Below are 14,802 nucleotides of genomic sequence, written 5' to 3'. Positions count from 1 at the left end.
ATATATAGCCTAATTTAATATATAGCATAACTCTGTATGGGGAAAATTTCTTACCTTATACGATTTCTTTCTTAACACCTCTAAATTCGCACGAGAAATAGCTCATGAGGCGAGGATGAATTCAACACGGATAAATATTGGGATTTACTCCTTATAAAATTATTTTGGGGTTGTAGGAATGATAAATAGGCGTGACATCAAGAGGGCTTAACGAAAATGTATGAATAGAAGGAGCAGTGGGAGGATTGTTAAAATAAGGGGTTTCAATAGTTATTTACGTTACAATATTATCATTGATTTATTGTTTAGCTACCAATGGTTACTATTTCTTTAATTTTATTATGTTGTTACAAAGTCAATTGAAATCATATATATTTATCATATATATTTATGTGTATGAGCTAATAAATATTAACTAGTAGATTTTACTATATATTGCAGTGTGTCACATCACCCCTTTTAATTAAATAAATAAATTAGAGGGTGTCACATCACCCTTTTAATTTTCTATCTAATAGTTACAAACAAAAAATTGAATAGAATTAATTTTGTAGATAATTAAAATAAAATCATAATTTTAGTTTAAGAGAGGGGAATGCTAAGATATAAAAAATGAGAATAGTATTTTTGCTGTCCTCTCTTAATTGCACAAAAAGATAAAATTCATAATTAAATTTGTAATCTTCATTTCAAAAATAAATTAAAAGTGTTAAGGAGGAGAGAGAAATGGGTATCATATCAAGAACGAGAGAAATTATCTTGTCTCTTAATTGGTTGAGACAATGGTATAAAGTTTATATTATGCCAAGACAACACTATGAATTATCATAAAATCTTGTCATGAAAGGAGAGTAAAATAATGAGTTAAGTCACTATTTTGTTTTATTTTTATACTAAAGATGAACGAACCAAAAATATTTTCAAAACACTTATAGGACAGTTGGATTTCACTAACTCTACTATCTTCTAAAATGAATACTTATTTGATAGAAAATCAAACTAACAAACAATATAATTTTTATAACTTATAATTCAATTAAATAATTCAACTAAGATTATATCAACTAAAATATAAAAACTTGAAATGTATACGCGTTACTTGTTAAACACATGAACTAGTTAAAGCAAACCAATGAGCATATAAAAAAAAAACAAAAGAGACAAAACTGATGATGTCATTTATTAAAACAGAACAAATTTAAAATTTTATATTTATAACAATAATTTAAAATCTCAAAATAAAATCCGAGGGATAGCATAGGCTCTTTCATAAAAATCATTTCTATAAAAAAATTGATTTAATTGTTTTTTATTTATTTTATATTTTATATTACAGTAAAATTTGACCATGCAATACTAATATGTAAAATTCATTAATAATAATAATAATAATAATAATAATAATAATTATTATTATTATTATTATTATTATTATTATTAATGAATTTTACATATTAGTATTGCATGGTCAAATTTTACTGTAATATAAAATATAAAATAAATAAAAAACAATTAAATCAATTTTTTTATAGAAATGATTTTTATGAAAGAGCCTATGCTATCCCTCGGATTTTATTTTGAGATTTTAAATTATTGTTATAAATATAAAATTTTAAATTTGTTCTGTTTTAATAAATTACAACATACTATCTCAACTCTCAATCTTATGGTGTGTAAACAACATTCATATAATAAAAAAATATCGTATATGTTTATAAACTCAAAAAGAAAATATAACTACATTAAATTTGTCTTAATTAAATTAATTTAAGAAATAAAATCTATCTCAAATTAGTTTATTAACTACTTTTGGAATATTAAAAAAAATCTTAACTAAGTAAATTAAAAGAAAAAATTATTTGTTACACTAACAATCACATAAAATTAAAATAGTCTTTTAAAAAATTTGCAATTAAAACGAATTGAAATTTCTAATTTTATAAAAATAACACAAAAGAGACAATGATATCAAGAATATTATTCTAAAATAAGTATTTTTTTTAATATAAAATTAATTATTCAACTTGTATCTTCTAGTCAACACCATGGATATTATTCCAATCTTCATTGATCTCTTGCTTTTATTAATTTTTATTTTTTAATATGTGTACAATGAACAAAAATAATACTTATTATGAAACGTGAAATAAAAGATCATAAAGTTAAAAATATTTTTTTAAATAGGAAATACATATTGTATTTAATATGACACTTCATTTTTGTCACTTAACAGAAATATTATTTTAAAATAAGTATTTTTTTAATATAAAATTAATTACTTCACTTGTATCTTCTAGTCAATACTATATATATTATTTCAACAATAGCAATATTATTGAAACACAAAATACGATATAAGTAAATATCTGATATTTTATAAAAGCAAAAATGACTTCCGTTATATTTTAAGCAATATTATATTTATTTTCTATTTTGCGTTCACTTTTATGTTTCCATAATATTATTGTTGAAAATATCATATTTCACTTTACATGTATGATAATGAAAAATCACAAATTAAAATAAACTGGTAAAATTATTATTTTTTATCTTTTACTATATAGTTCTTTTTTGTATGTATAACATATATAAAAATGACATTTATTACAAAATACGAAGAAAATATTTCAGGCAATTAATATGATAGATATTACGGATTCAATGTAGTGTCAAAGTGAATTTATTATACGGTGCATTATGTATTTTTCTTTTTGACTGATACAGTGCATTATGCATTTTTGTTTTATAAAATATAAAAATATTTTATAAGAATTGATTTTTGAAATATTATGAAATCAAGTTTTTCAATAATGAATAGTCTGCTTATTTTTATAATTTTTACGGGATATTCATTTTTATTATTAATTTAGATATTATTTATTTTAATAATATCTACACGATAAATTGTTGAGATTAATAACTTAGCCAGTAGCCACTGTGCATAATTTAGCTTTCCCTTTTTAAACCTCTAAATAAAACCTTTGTATTTAGATAAAACAAGTACCTTAATTATTATAAAAATAAATATTAAAAACCTTAAAAAGCCCGGCAAACACGGTTCTTCTGTCTATGCCTCCCTCTCTTCTTCTTCCATTCCCTCTTCTTTTTAATTACCCTTCCTTTTTTATTATTTATTTTTTTATTTATTTGTTATTCCCTAATTACCGAGGACAATAAATACCCCTCCTTTGCAGCTATTAACAAAAAACTTTGCACCTTTCTGTTGTATTGTGTTGTGTTGTTTCATTCACAAAACAACAAAACACGTAGCTCTCTAGTGTTGAGAGAGTACTAACTCAGAAAGAAGAATCATGGTGAAACTTTTCTGGGTTAGCATTGTATTAGGAATTGTTTTCACCAACTTGATTGATATTGATGCCTATCACATCAATGAAACTGAGTTGTCTCTATTAGAGGCTCATGAAGCTTCATTTTCCTTAGTTGCTACTAATCCTCACATGGTTGGAATTACCATTATTCATTCTGCTGCTGCTAAAGGGGCTGGTACAAATTCCAATCCATTTCTAATTTTCATTTTTCATCTGATTAGTTCATTTCACCTGGGGAAGTTTAATTGATTAGTTCTTTTTCATGTAACATTGTTGAAAGTTGAAACCACCCATTCTAGTTTTAATAAGATCTATTGTTATTTAGAATGTATGTACTATCTAATTAAAACTGTTTTTTTCTTTTCTTTCTTTTTTAATTTTAATTTCTTTGAAGTTTTGTTTCTGCAAATTATGAGCTCAGAAAATTTACCTCCATATTTTTTTTTTCCTTTGAAGTTGCCATATTATTATATAATATGTGAATAAATAGATGCATGTGACCAATTAGATTTTAAGGTTATACCAGCCTTGTTTTGTTGTTTATGCCAATTTAGTGTTATTTAACTTAATCATTTGAAGGCATCTACACAAAGAAATTAAACATGACTGAGCTTGAGATTTTCTCAAATGTCTCAAATTTTGTAGCCTTTGATTTTGGATGAAAATGAATATAGTTTCTTTCATTTGTTATGGCAGTATGCTTGGATGGAACATTGCCTGCTTATCATTTCGATCGAGGACACGGATCAGGCGCAAACAACTGGCTCGTTAATTTAGAGGTATCACATGATCTTTCACATTGTTCTTATTCTATAATACATGTTTCTTTTATTGATACAAGAAAACATCTCATACAACTTTAATGATCATATTTTAAAGGTTGACAAGTTTTTCTATTGATAAAGTAAATCAGAAGCTTTTCTAGTTAAAAGTGTTGTTGGGAACACACTTTTTGTGAAGGAAAATTGCATAAAAAAAACATGCCATGTATGGCTGTTTTTCAAGTATTGTTTATTGTCCATGTAACTTCTTCTGCGGCGCTATACAAATATATGTTGATATTTATGTGACATCCTGTGGCAGGGAGGTGGATGGTGTAATAACATTAGAACATGCGTATATCGCAAGACATCAAGGCATGGATCATCAAAATTAATGGAAAAAGCGATAGCTTTTACAGGAATATTAAGCAATAATTTTCATGAAAATCCAGGTTTTCTTTCACATGGAATACTCAATTATGATTAAAAAGTATTTGCTTAGCTGTTTGGCTAATATTGTTCATTATGATTGCAGATTTTTTTAACTGGAACCGAGTGAAAATTCGTTACTGTGATGGCGCCTCTTTTACTGGGGATAGTAAACATAAGGTAGATCTTGAAAACTGAATTGATATTTAATTCTGTGGTAGCTGACAAGATGATGAAAATAACTAAAACAAATATTATGGTTCCTTTATGATATTAATATATTTCTTGATAAAAATTAGGTGTAGATGCTCACAATTTCATTGTGAAAAACAGTATGAGTTATGCACAAGGAAGAGAAAATAACACTAGTAACACTTGATGCATGTACATGACTTTAGTTCATCTTTATAAAATGTAGTGTTATTGCAAAATACTGATTTGTGAATATTATCTGTCTGAGATAGGCTGCGCAACTGCAATTCAGAGGACAACGCATATGGTTGGCTGCAATGGAGGAGTTGATGTCAAAGGGAATGCGATATGCCAATCAGGTTGTACACATACACGCACGCACGCGCGCACTCTTTGCTACTTAAATATAATTTCTTCTCATCTTAGATGCAACTTTGTTTGCTTCAGGCTCTTCTTTCTGGATGTTCAGCGGGTGGTCTGGCTACTATTTTACACTGCGATGATTTTCGAGATCTATTCCCGAGGACTACTAAAGTGAAGTGTCTTAGTGATGGTGGATTATTTCTTGACGCGTGAGTGCCTAACTTCAGTATGTCATTTCCATCATTATTGTTGCAGGGTTTTCGATCCTAAAATTAATTCTTAATTGTTTTCCTCTCTGAATTATGTAGTTTTGATATAGCTGGTGGGCGTACCCTCAGGAAATTTTTCAATGGTGTTACAACATTACAGGTACTACACTTTTTTCTTAAGATCACCAATTTATTATAGTATAAAAGAAAAACATATTAAGAACATTTTTTCTTGAGACCATGTGCAGTTAAACTGAATTTGATACATTTTTTGTTTAATATGAAAGGAACATCTACCACATGCCAAATAGTTTATTTATATGGTTTGAAACTTGGTCATTTGACATGGTTATATATTATAGCCTTATAAAGCACGATGATTAATATTTTGTTCACTCGTTGCAGAGAGTAAAGAAGGATCTTCCACAGACATGTACTAATCATCTTGATCCCACTTCGGTAATCATCGATATCTCTTATTCTAAAATTTTAGAAATTTTAGTTTCATTTGAATGAATTTGAGGAAAAACTAAATGCTCCATAATTAGTTATTGTTTTGAGTTGATCTTTTAGTGATATTTTTTTCCTTTATTTCAGTGCTTCTTTCCTGAGAACTTAATTGCCAGTATAAAAACACCACTATTCCTTCTTAATTCTGCATATGACTATTGCAGGTAAATGTCTGATTTCTGATGCAGTTGTGTAAACTGCGATAAATCATATTATAAGATATATGGTTGTTGTGAAAAATCACTTGACATATTATTAACAACTAAGTTTTGTTTTTGTCAACAGATCCAGGCAAGCTTAGCTCCTCCAAAACAAGATCCTCACGGCACTTGGCGTGATTGCAGATTAAACCATGCTAAATGCAATGCTTCACAAATTGAATTTCTACAAGGTGGTTTGATGCATGAGAAAATGCTTTCATTAAAAGTACAATTTTTTTATCAGAGAATTAAATTATTTAACTACTATGATCTAATACAGGATTCAGGAAGCAGATGCTGAAGGTTGTAAGAGGCTTCTCAAGATCAAATAAAAATGGATTGTTCATAAATTCATGTTTTGCACACTGCCAATCTGAGAGGCAAAACACATGGTTTTCTGACAACTCTCCTGTCATTGGAAAAAAAGTGAGTGTCACATATCCCTTATGCTGTTTAAGATTTTTTACTTATGGTACATTTTTTACTTATACTAATTACTTTTTTTAAACTTTGAAGATCTTCTTTTTTTTTTTAATCAACAGACACTGTTGGTACATTAGTATTGTTAAGATCTTATTGTTTTTGTGTCTATCTCTAACACATATGCATTGATAATATGTAGGAAATTGCTGTGGCCGTCGGAGACTGGTATTTCGACCGCACAGTTGTTAAGGACATTGATTGTCCTTACCCTTGTGATAAATCATGCAACCATTAGTTTTCAGATGAACTAAATTATATTCTCATCTGCAATTACGGAATATACTATTCAGTTAATGATCCAAACAATAAAAGAAAATTGTTGCTGAAAAGTGAAAATTCAATAAGCCTCTTCCATGAGTTAATAGTTAAGGAGATAGTTTTTATTTTTATTTTTATGTATAGGTCAATTAGTTGGGAATGCTAAGGCAAATCTTTTGATTTTTACAAAGTTTGGGAGATGTAATATAGACTACAAGAATTTTATACAATGTAATAAGGTGGGCATTGACAGTTATTTGTAAAATTCATTCGGGATTATTTATGAAACAAAATTAATGAGAACAGAATTGAGAAGAACACTAATTTACGTTTTCATTGTCGAGGAGAATGTCGATGCTATCAATCTGTGGCAATAAAACCATGCCTTTAGTGATGTGAAGAATTATGATATAGATACACCTTTATCTAGTGTTCATATGTAACTTATATAATATATTTTATCTAATTATAACAAACTTCTAACTATTTTAAACTATATATAACTAAACAATATTTAACTAAGTTTAGTTTTTAGTTGAACAAAAACATTTTTGAATGAATTCATTTTATAAACTTGATATTTGTTAAAAGTGGAATATAACTGAAGGGTTTTAAAATTCAGTTGAACAATAAATTTCAAACTAAAATTGTATATACTTCATTGAAGCTCGTAACTTCAAGATATAATTCATTTTAGAAAAAAAAAAAAGACTATACAATTGGAGAACACCAAAACATGATTAATTGTATGTTTCTAAAATTACCTTCACCTCTTACAAAATGAATTCAAGCATAAACTTAGAATTTGTTACACTGCAATGTCTACCTCGTCGAGAACCTTGAATTTCATGCAACATCAACAACCAACACAATCAAAATGTCAGCGTAATCTTACACATTTATGCTTCCGTTTAATATTGAATAAACTAATTATATAAACTTACTTGAAAATCTTAATAAATAAAATGAAACAGTTGCCGAATATATCAATAAACTGATATAAAAATAAAATCATAAACTAATTTCATAAACACAGCAAATATTTATAATATAAGGTATTCGTAGTAAAATTATTCCAAACTTGCTAAGAATCACCAATGCTATTTAGAAAACGGAGTTATTGTTTTGAGCGTAACTGAGAAAACTTGGTTTAGTAGTACTGGTTTGACACACGAAGTTATTCGGGAAAACAACATTCCATAGCTTAATAAGGCATGTAAATTAAATGTTTGAAAAAAAAAAAGGCATGTAAAAGAGGTATTTTAAATATTGAAGCAAGGAGCATCTATATAAGCAGCGGTCAAAATTCACAGAAACAATTAGCACCAGGGACTCCTTATTGCATGAGAAGGCCTTTCAGCTATTATGAAATCAATACCACAATTTTATGTAGCTTGGAGTATATGTGAACCAACAATAGAATACCAATGGTAAACTATAAAACAACAATGATCCATGCCTTTTTTCCTGTTCTCCTTAACATGCAAAAGTTACAAAATCATGTATCAATACAAGTGTGTCCCCTCAATACATATCCAATAGGCAAATGATGCCTTGTACTTTTCCAGGAATCTTGATTCAGAAGGAAAGACCAAGAATCATAGCAATGCAGGTTCATAGAGGGTACAGTATGCCACCTTTCTGCAATCGATGTTCAGTTATAAACTACCTTTATACTATATCAAGTGAGATCTAATTAGCTCAGAACAAACATTTCACGTCATACTGCAATCTATCCAATTCATGACTTATTTAATTTATTTTTTGTATACACTCATTTGTGTATCCATTATGTACTGCTGTTGTACTTTGAAGCCTCTGTTGAGTTGAAAGGATATTAAATGCAGACCACAAATATAAAAAAAAAGAGATCAACTACTCCACTTGTCCACTTAATGCTGCTTCCTCATCCTCGGCATCCAATTCTTGTTCCACACCTTTGACCTGTAAATGCAGCACACCATTGAAGGAATGTTTCTCATAAAATAATTGAACAGTTCATATAAATTGGAACTCAACCTATTAACAACACTCAATAATCAATTCATTTTTCTCAATACTAGAAAGTACAAGTTAAAAGATAGTATTAGTATGCACAATGACAGATAGTGAAATAGTTCTGTTCTAATCTAAATTCGACAACTTACATGCAATCAATCATGTAAGATAAAATGGAAAGTCTAATTCAATGGAGTACAACAAGCAAATCTTAGAAGTTAATTGGTCTCAAGTTTATCCTTGTAATATGCACTCAAAATCAACTTAAGAGTATCATAGGAAAGGTAAAACCACTTCATCAGGGAAGAAAGAAAAGTTGAGGATTCAATATCATAACTGAAAATGGATACAGAAAATGCATCAGTTTCATCACATAATGATATTGCGAAACTTGTTACCTCAGGTACATAATGCATCAGCATATTCTCAATGCCCGATTTCAGAGTCACCGAAGAACTTGGGCAGCCACTACACGCTCCTTGCATTTTAAGTTTGACTATCCCCGTATCTCTAGAGAAAAGCACAATATAAAAACCAAGTATAAAAGGCATTATATAATGTATAACACTAGCATTGTAAACACTCAACACCGGTATTGTCTTAGAAATTTAGTTATTTGATTTTCATTTATTTCACTATTGGTATAATTCTTTTGCATGTTGTCATCTGAGATATGTATTCATTATTATTAGTAGTATCTTATACTCGTAGATCCTAAAAATAAAGAGATAAAGTTCAACCCAAATAGCAAAGGAACTTCTATTTTGTTAAGAGTGTAGATTATTCCTTGAGGTTTCGTGCAAGAGTATAGATTATAAAGAGATAAAGTTCAACCCAAACACAAAAAATTAAACTTACGGATCAAAACCACAATATACAATGTCCCCACCATCATCTTGTACAGCTGGTCGAATACGAGTCTCTAACAATTCCTTGATCATTGCAACTATTTCAGAATCATCCTGTATGGAATCAGTAAAGATATCATTTAATTTTGGCATCTCATATCAGGTTTGTGGCCTATTAAGCAAGACAGATCTCATACTCCAGGGTACTTGGGTCACTGCACGTCTAAAATACGGTTTGGAGAAACCTATTAGAAAGAATTTTGCATTTGGGAGATACAAGAGTGCCAACCGTGTATGAATTGAGGTCAGGTTTTCTATCAGCGCGTTCAAAAGAATTCCTTATTTAAACGTGTGATATACAATTAGAAAGACCCCCAACCAAGAGAAACATAAAATGAAAAAGAATAGAAATCACAGGAGCAAAGATGAAACACAGGTTTTTCTCGATTCTTACAGTTCAAATAGGGGTAAATGACAGCCTTTACCCATAGGGAGGGTCGCACTTAAAGTTGTATTGTGCAAGGTACACTCAAAGAAGAAGCAAGAAGCAGGAATTAACATAGAAATATAACTAGTACTATTCAAAAGAGAATAGAACTAATGAGCTAAGTTATCTTCAATTTTCTTATGTACCTTTATTCATTCACCAATTCCCTACTTATACAAGCTAAAAGCCTAAACCAAGAAACAGGAATTAACATAGAAATATAACTAGTATTATCCTAAAGAGAAAAGAGTAATGAGCTATGTTTTCTTCAATCTTCTTATGTGCCTTTATTCATTCACCAATTCCCTACTTACACAAACTAAGCATAACAGAAATTGGCATGTTCAGCACAATCTACCAAACTATACAAACTCATCATAGATTCATAATGAAATCTATCTAGATCCTTCATATGGCTAACAACATGCAACTGACGCTCAAGGGCTCATGCAAGCATAACATATAGTATTATCAATTTAACTAAGTGAACTAATGCTTAATAGTATTATTAAGTGAGCTTATTAGTATGCAATACATAGTACAAAAAAGAACAAGAGTAATAAGAAAATAATGATTTATGAAATTGAATTAAAAGGCCAAATTCCATGAAATGAGGAAAACTCACATCACGAATCGCTGTGTCCATGGAGGCGACAGCTTGAGAGTCTAGAAAGCGCGGTTCCCCGGAAGAGTAGAAATCCATAATGGCGGCAAAGATTTCAGGCTTAAGGAATTCCCACGAAGCATCTTCCGATTTGGTAACAGTAACAAAATCCGATCCAAAGAAAACACGAGTAATTCCTGCAAGAACCAAAAAAAATAATCAGAAAACAAAGACAAAAGAAATATGAAAGGAATGAGGGTAGTACCGTCAATAGCGAAGAGGGATTTAGCGAGGGGAGAATTCATAGCGGAACGAGGGTTAGGGAAATCGGCGCTTCCAACATCCATGACAGGTTTACCGGGATGAAACATAAGAGACCCTGGATTTGGAGTGGCCTGCGTTTGGATAAACATACTCCTCTTTTGTCCTGTTGATAAATTGAAAACTCGAAAGAATAAGAAGAAGAAGAAAAATGGATATAGAAGAAGAGAGAAGAGGAAAAGAAACAAACCGATGGAAAATGGAGAGGCATAGGAAGAGAAAACATTGTGGTTGGGAGGGAGAAACGACGACGTTGCGTGCAGGTAGTGAGGACAAATTGTAGAATTAGTGTTTGGTGTGAGGGATTTGAAGAGTCCTATTAATCGTAATCGTCTTCCCAATCGGAAAACGCTACCACTCACCGTCATCCTTCCTGATTCGGTGTTATCCTTCCTGATTCGGTGTTTTTTCTGTGCTTGCTTTGCTAAATCCTACTCCGCTTTCAAAATAGTTCTTTACTTCAAAGATGTTTAATCTCATCAATAATTATATTAGTTAAGTTCTTTAATAATTTATCATTAACAAAAAGTTTATTAATAGCAAATTCATTTAGTTCAAGTTATAAACATATAATATATCACAATTACCCTTTCAAAATTCACCGATCATCATTCATTTAGAAGAAATATATCCCCGATCACCTTAATACAAATTTTTTATTAATATTAAAAAAGCCAACATTAACCTATCTTCACTTTGCCCAGCATACTCCTCAACATCATGCTGTTCACCAGACATTTTCACTCCTTTTTGGGTCTCTAAATGGTGTCCATTTACCATGGTTAGAGGCCATATTATCAAGGACTTCCATCTCAAATAAATTTCTAATTCTATTGTCTTGAACATTGCGATTTGAGGATATTCTTGAAATTAAATAAATTTTATTTAATAAACATTTTTACCATCAAACTAACAAGGTATGCAACCATGAAATAGTGTATAAGAATATGCATTTACTTCATCCCATTGAATTCACCATGGAATTGGATTAGTTGATTGAGTTCCCTTTGAATTCACCATGACTGCTACTGCAACCTTTCCCTATAACAAGTTAACCAATTTAAGGAAGAACATATATTCTGATATATTTTGTGGCTGCCTTTCTGCTATTCATGTCAAGTATGAGATGGAGAAAATCAGTGTTTTGCCTGATTGTTCTTCAACCAACCAATGTTTTTCCATTTTCAGTTTCCAAGCTACGTCGCTTATTATTATACTATATATATATATACACATATATATACTATTAATTTATAAAATTGTTGAGTTTCAAATTGACAATGAGTAAAGAATACGCTTGCTTCTATTTGTTTGCTAATGTTGATAGGTGAGTTTGGCTATGGGAATTGTTTTGCTTCGTTTGTTACATCAGTCAATTGAAACAAATGTCATTTTTCTGATAATAATAATAATAATAATAGTAATAGTAATAGTAATAATAATAATAATAATAAATAATAAATAATAAATAATAATAGTAATAATAATAATAATAATAATAATAATAATAATAATAATAATAATAAAAAAAAAAAAAAAATTATGTGCGTCACTCCTATCTGAAATTAAGTAAAGACAGTAAGAAATGGAGATTCTAATGCGGTTTTATTGCTTTATATTCTGAATCAAATTACATTTATAGTCCTGACCTTCACCAGGAAAGAATGATAACCAGTCTCCAAAACAAATGATTATCAAAGGTCATACATAATTCTGCAGTATGCTACACGGCTCCATTTTCTTTTTTTCCTTTCATATTGTATATTCCACTACACTAATCCCAGATTTGAGACTAGGTTCTGGGACACGTTCAGACAACATTTTTCTATTCTGATTACAGTATAACCAGCCTACAGATGCGGTAAGTACACTAGGGGTTGCAACATTTTTAGCCACTTCCCTGAATAATTTCACTATTGTAATTCAAAATGATCAACTTTGTTATAAAGGTGCCTTTGCTAAAAAATCATTAACATCAAGGTTGGCATCTCCGTGGGCCACAGCATCATCTGGCTCTGGCACAAACAGACTAGAGGATGAGATCTGCAAAAATGAGCTTTCGTTAGGAAATCATCTAGCAATCATACTGCATGCAACTCATTAGCTATAAGCTACATCTGTCAAAATATGGGTTGACGAGTGACAGAAATTCTAAAATAATTCGGTTTGGCAAAAGATCATAGAGCAAGTGCAAGCCAACTCGAAATATGGTATGGGATGAATGATGATTCAAGAAGCTGAGATTGCAGGATGGAGAAAAAAAATCAGATTAGATTAAACTGACTGGTCTGCGAATCTAAAGGGTAGAAATCAAGCATACTTTTGTATCAAGCAGCATGTCTCCACTGTTATCAGCAATTATGCTGGCACCATGCGCTTTCAACCATTCTAAACACTCTTCCAAAGCAGCGGCCTCTTTCCCATCGGTTGCTTCATTTGAGAATCCAAGAACCTGAGAGACGTAGGAAACAGGTACAGTTGGCCGATATGATCGACACATGCAGGTCACAGCTTTATAGCGCATCTTTTCAACATATAGATCTGCAGAAATTATAGACATCATTTCCATTAGTCTCCCTTAAGATTTATGTTACCAACTATCTACTTTAAAAAAGTTGTCAATACTCACCCATAAGGCAGGTGTTTAAGTTAGGAGCTGCTTTGTACAGTCTGAAAAATGCAACATAATTTCCCGAAGTTACAGCTGCACGAACTGCCAGGGCATGTTTTACAGCTTCGTCATTCTTTGCTTCGTTAGATAATCTAGCATAGACAACATCAGACATTAAAATTGGAGGTATTCAAACATAATAACTGATACAAAAATGATAACTCAAGGAAAAATATCAATGTGTAGCCATTCAAAGACTTAGTTATGTCCATCCAATTCTCAATCTTGTTTGTTAGATGTCAACAGAGAACCACTAATTTCACCCTGAACACTACTTTATTCTCAATCAATCATCTTATAGAAAAAACAAAAAAAAAAACAAAAGGCCTATGAAGCATCAAAATGGAAGCAACAGCAATTGTGAGAACATGGCTTTGGGTGCTATTTCTGTGGAAATTAGAAATAAACCTTTATTGCAGTAATAAACAATAATATAAGAAGAGGTTAATATATCCAAAACAATTAATGCATGTTTATGAGAAGTTTTTTAACATTTAAACAATAACAGTAAAAACTACAGTATTAACAATGCACTTTTTTTTGACATTTTTTTCTTTCCTGGGTGCAGTTTATGTCCGCCCAGTTGTTTTTCTTTTCGTTTTAATAAATTTTTAACTTAAAAAAAAACAATAGCACAAAACTTTGAGATACATAATAAGAGTTATGTAAGCATTGAAACATTGGGTTCACCTTGCCATTGATGATAGGAGATCTCTGTAATTATTTGAATGCATTATAACACACAGCAAGTTGTAAGCAGCAAATTCCATATAGGAACCCTCAATACCTTCAGCATAAAGAGTCTTTAACTGAGATTGGCACTGAAATCACACAAATGGAATCAATATCTAAACGTCAATAATAAGTTAAATAACATAATTTCCTCAACATCTATAATAAACCATTCCCATTTCCAAAACAAAACAGTACCTAGATTTCTTAATGATTTGAAATTTTTAATTTTTAATACTACACTTTCCATCAATAGATAAGTCACACACCAGCATAGAGAACTTAATATGATATGCACGTTGAAACACACATGCACATGAAACTCTATTGTAGAATTGTCTCTTGCATTTGATCACTGGTAGAATCATGTGCAGTTCTACAATCCTCAACCATGTTTCCGTGCTTCC

General features: G+C 30.3%; 3 protein-coding genes across 7 annotated transcripts in view; 1 reads left to right on the top strand and 2 right to left on the bottom strand.

Moving 5' to 3' along the window:
• Positions 1 to 3,088: 3,088 nt before the first annotated feature.
• On the top strand, positions 3,089 to 7,058 carry LOC101503835 (pectin acetylesterase 12-like). Of its 3 annotated transcripts, XM_012714444.3 has the most exons (12): positions 3,089 to 3,504; positions 4,026 to 4,108; positions 4,413 to 4,542; positions 4,626 to 4,699; positions 4,984 to 5,070; positions 5,159 to 5,283; positions 5,383 to 5,443; positions 5,689 to 5,742; positions 5,881 to 5,948; positions 6,069 to 6,184; positions 6,274 to 6,419; positions 6,616 to 7,058. In XM_012714444.3, the coding sequence occupies exons 1-12, from the start codon at positions 3,312 to 3,314 to the stop codon at positions 6,709 to 6,711; spliced, it is 1,233 nt and encodes a 410-aa protein (XP_012569898.1). In that variant the 5' UTR covers positions 3,089 to 3,311; the 3' UTR covers positions 6,712 to 7,058. The 3 variants fall into 3 exon arrangements, 2 of the variants coding, with proteins under 2 accessions (XP_012569898.1, XP_073223185.1); XM_073367084.1 differs by lacking the exon at positions 5,881 to 5,948 and having other exon boundaries at positions 3,092 to 3,504; positions 6,079 to 6,184; XR_003472521.2 differs by lacking the exon at positions 6,616 to 7,058 and having other exon boundaries at positions 3,096 to 3,504; positions 5,881 to 5,957; positions 6,079 to 6,184; positions 6,274 to 6,411.
• Positions 7,059 to 8,165: 1,107 nt separating this feature from the next.
• LOC101503179 (nifU-like protein 4, mitochondrial) lies at positions 8,166 to 11,533 on the bottom strand. Its single transcript, XM_004495760.4, has 6 exons — positions 11,183 to 11,533; positions 10,937 to 11,098; positions 10,693 to 10,868; positions 9,591 to 9,694; positions 9,131 to 9,242; positions 8,166 to 8,678 (listed from the first exon to the last, which is right to left on the bottom strand). The coding sequence occupies exons 1-6, from the start codon at positions 11,358 to 11,360 to the stop codon at positions 8,610 to 8,612; spliced, it is 801 nt and encodes a 266-aa protein (XP_004495817.1). The 5' UTR covers positions 11,361 to 11,533; the 3' UTR covers positions 8,166 to 8,609.
• A 1,045-nt stretch (positions 11,534 to 12,578) lies between these two features.
• Positions 12,579 to 14,802, bottom strand: part of LOC101502437 (SAC3 family protein A) — an 11,928-nt gene continuing 9,704 nt past the window's right edge. For all 3 annotated transcript variants that reach the window (XM_004495759.4, XM_004495757.4, XM_004495758.4), the window contains 4 exons: positions 14,354 to 14,484; positions 13,622 to 13,755; positions 13,313 to 13,533; positions 12,579 to 13,035 (listed from right to left, as the gene is read on the bottom strand). In XM_004495759.4, the coding sequence (XP_004495816.1) occupies positions 12,934 to 13,035; positions 13,313 to 13,533; positions 13,622 to 13,755; positions 14,354 to 14,484 (588 nt within the window). In that variant the 3' untranslated portion in view covers positions 12,579 to 12,933. The remainder of the gene's footprint in view (positions 13,036 to 13,312; positions 13,534 to 13,621; positions 13,756 to 14,353; positions 14,485 to 14,802) is intronic.

Source organism: Cicer arietinum, chromosome 4 (assembly GCF_000331145.2).
Source record: "Cicer arietinum cultivar CDC Frontier isolate Library 1 chromosome 4, Cicar.CDCFrontier_v2.0, whole genome shotgun sequence".
In the NCBI taxonomy this organism is placed as follows: Eukaryota; Viridiplantae; Streptophyta; class Magnoliopsida; order Fabales; family Fabaceae; genus Cicer; species Cicer arietinum.
Note: the sequence above shows the minus strand (reverse complement) of the source record. Positions and strands in the feature narration are given on the sequence as shown.

What these genes read in the sequence shown, in the direction of transcription:
- LOC101503835 (XM_012714444.3), top strand. Translation starts at nt 3,312, where the DNA reads ATGGTGAAACTTTTCTGGGTTAGCATTGTATTAGGAATTGTTTTCACC. An exon ending in CTTCTTAATTCTGCATATGA is followed by an intron (nt 5,949 to 6,068) that starts CTATTGCAGGTA and finishes TAAGTTTTGTTT; the next exon opens with TTGTCAACAGATCCAGGCAA. An exon ending in CTCCTGTCATTGGAAAAAAA is followed by an intron (nt 6,420 to 6,615) that starts GTGAGTGTCACA and finishes GATAATATGTAG; the next exon opens with GAAATTGCTGTGGCCGTCGG.
- LOC101503179 (XM_004495760.4), bottom strand. Translation starts at nt 11,360, where the DNA reads ATGACGGTGAGTGGTAGCGTTTTCCGATTGGGAAGACGATTACGATTA. An exon ending in TGGACACAGCGATTCGTGAT is followed by an intron (nt 9,695 to 10,692) that starts GTGAGTTTTCCT and finishes GATTCCATACAG; the next exon opens with GATGATTCTGAAATAGTTGC. An exon ending in GTATATTGTGGTTTTGATCC is followed by an intron (nt 9,243 to 9,590) that starts GTAAGTTTAATT and finishes GCTTTTCTCTAG; the next exon opens with AGATACGGGGATAGTCAAAC.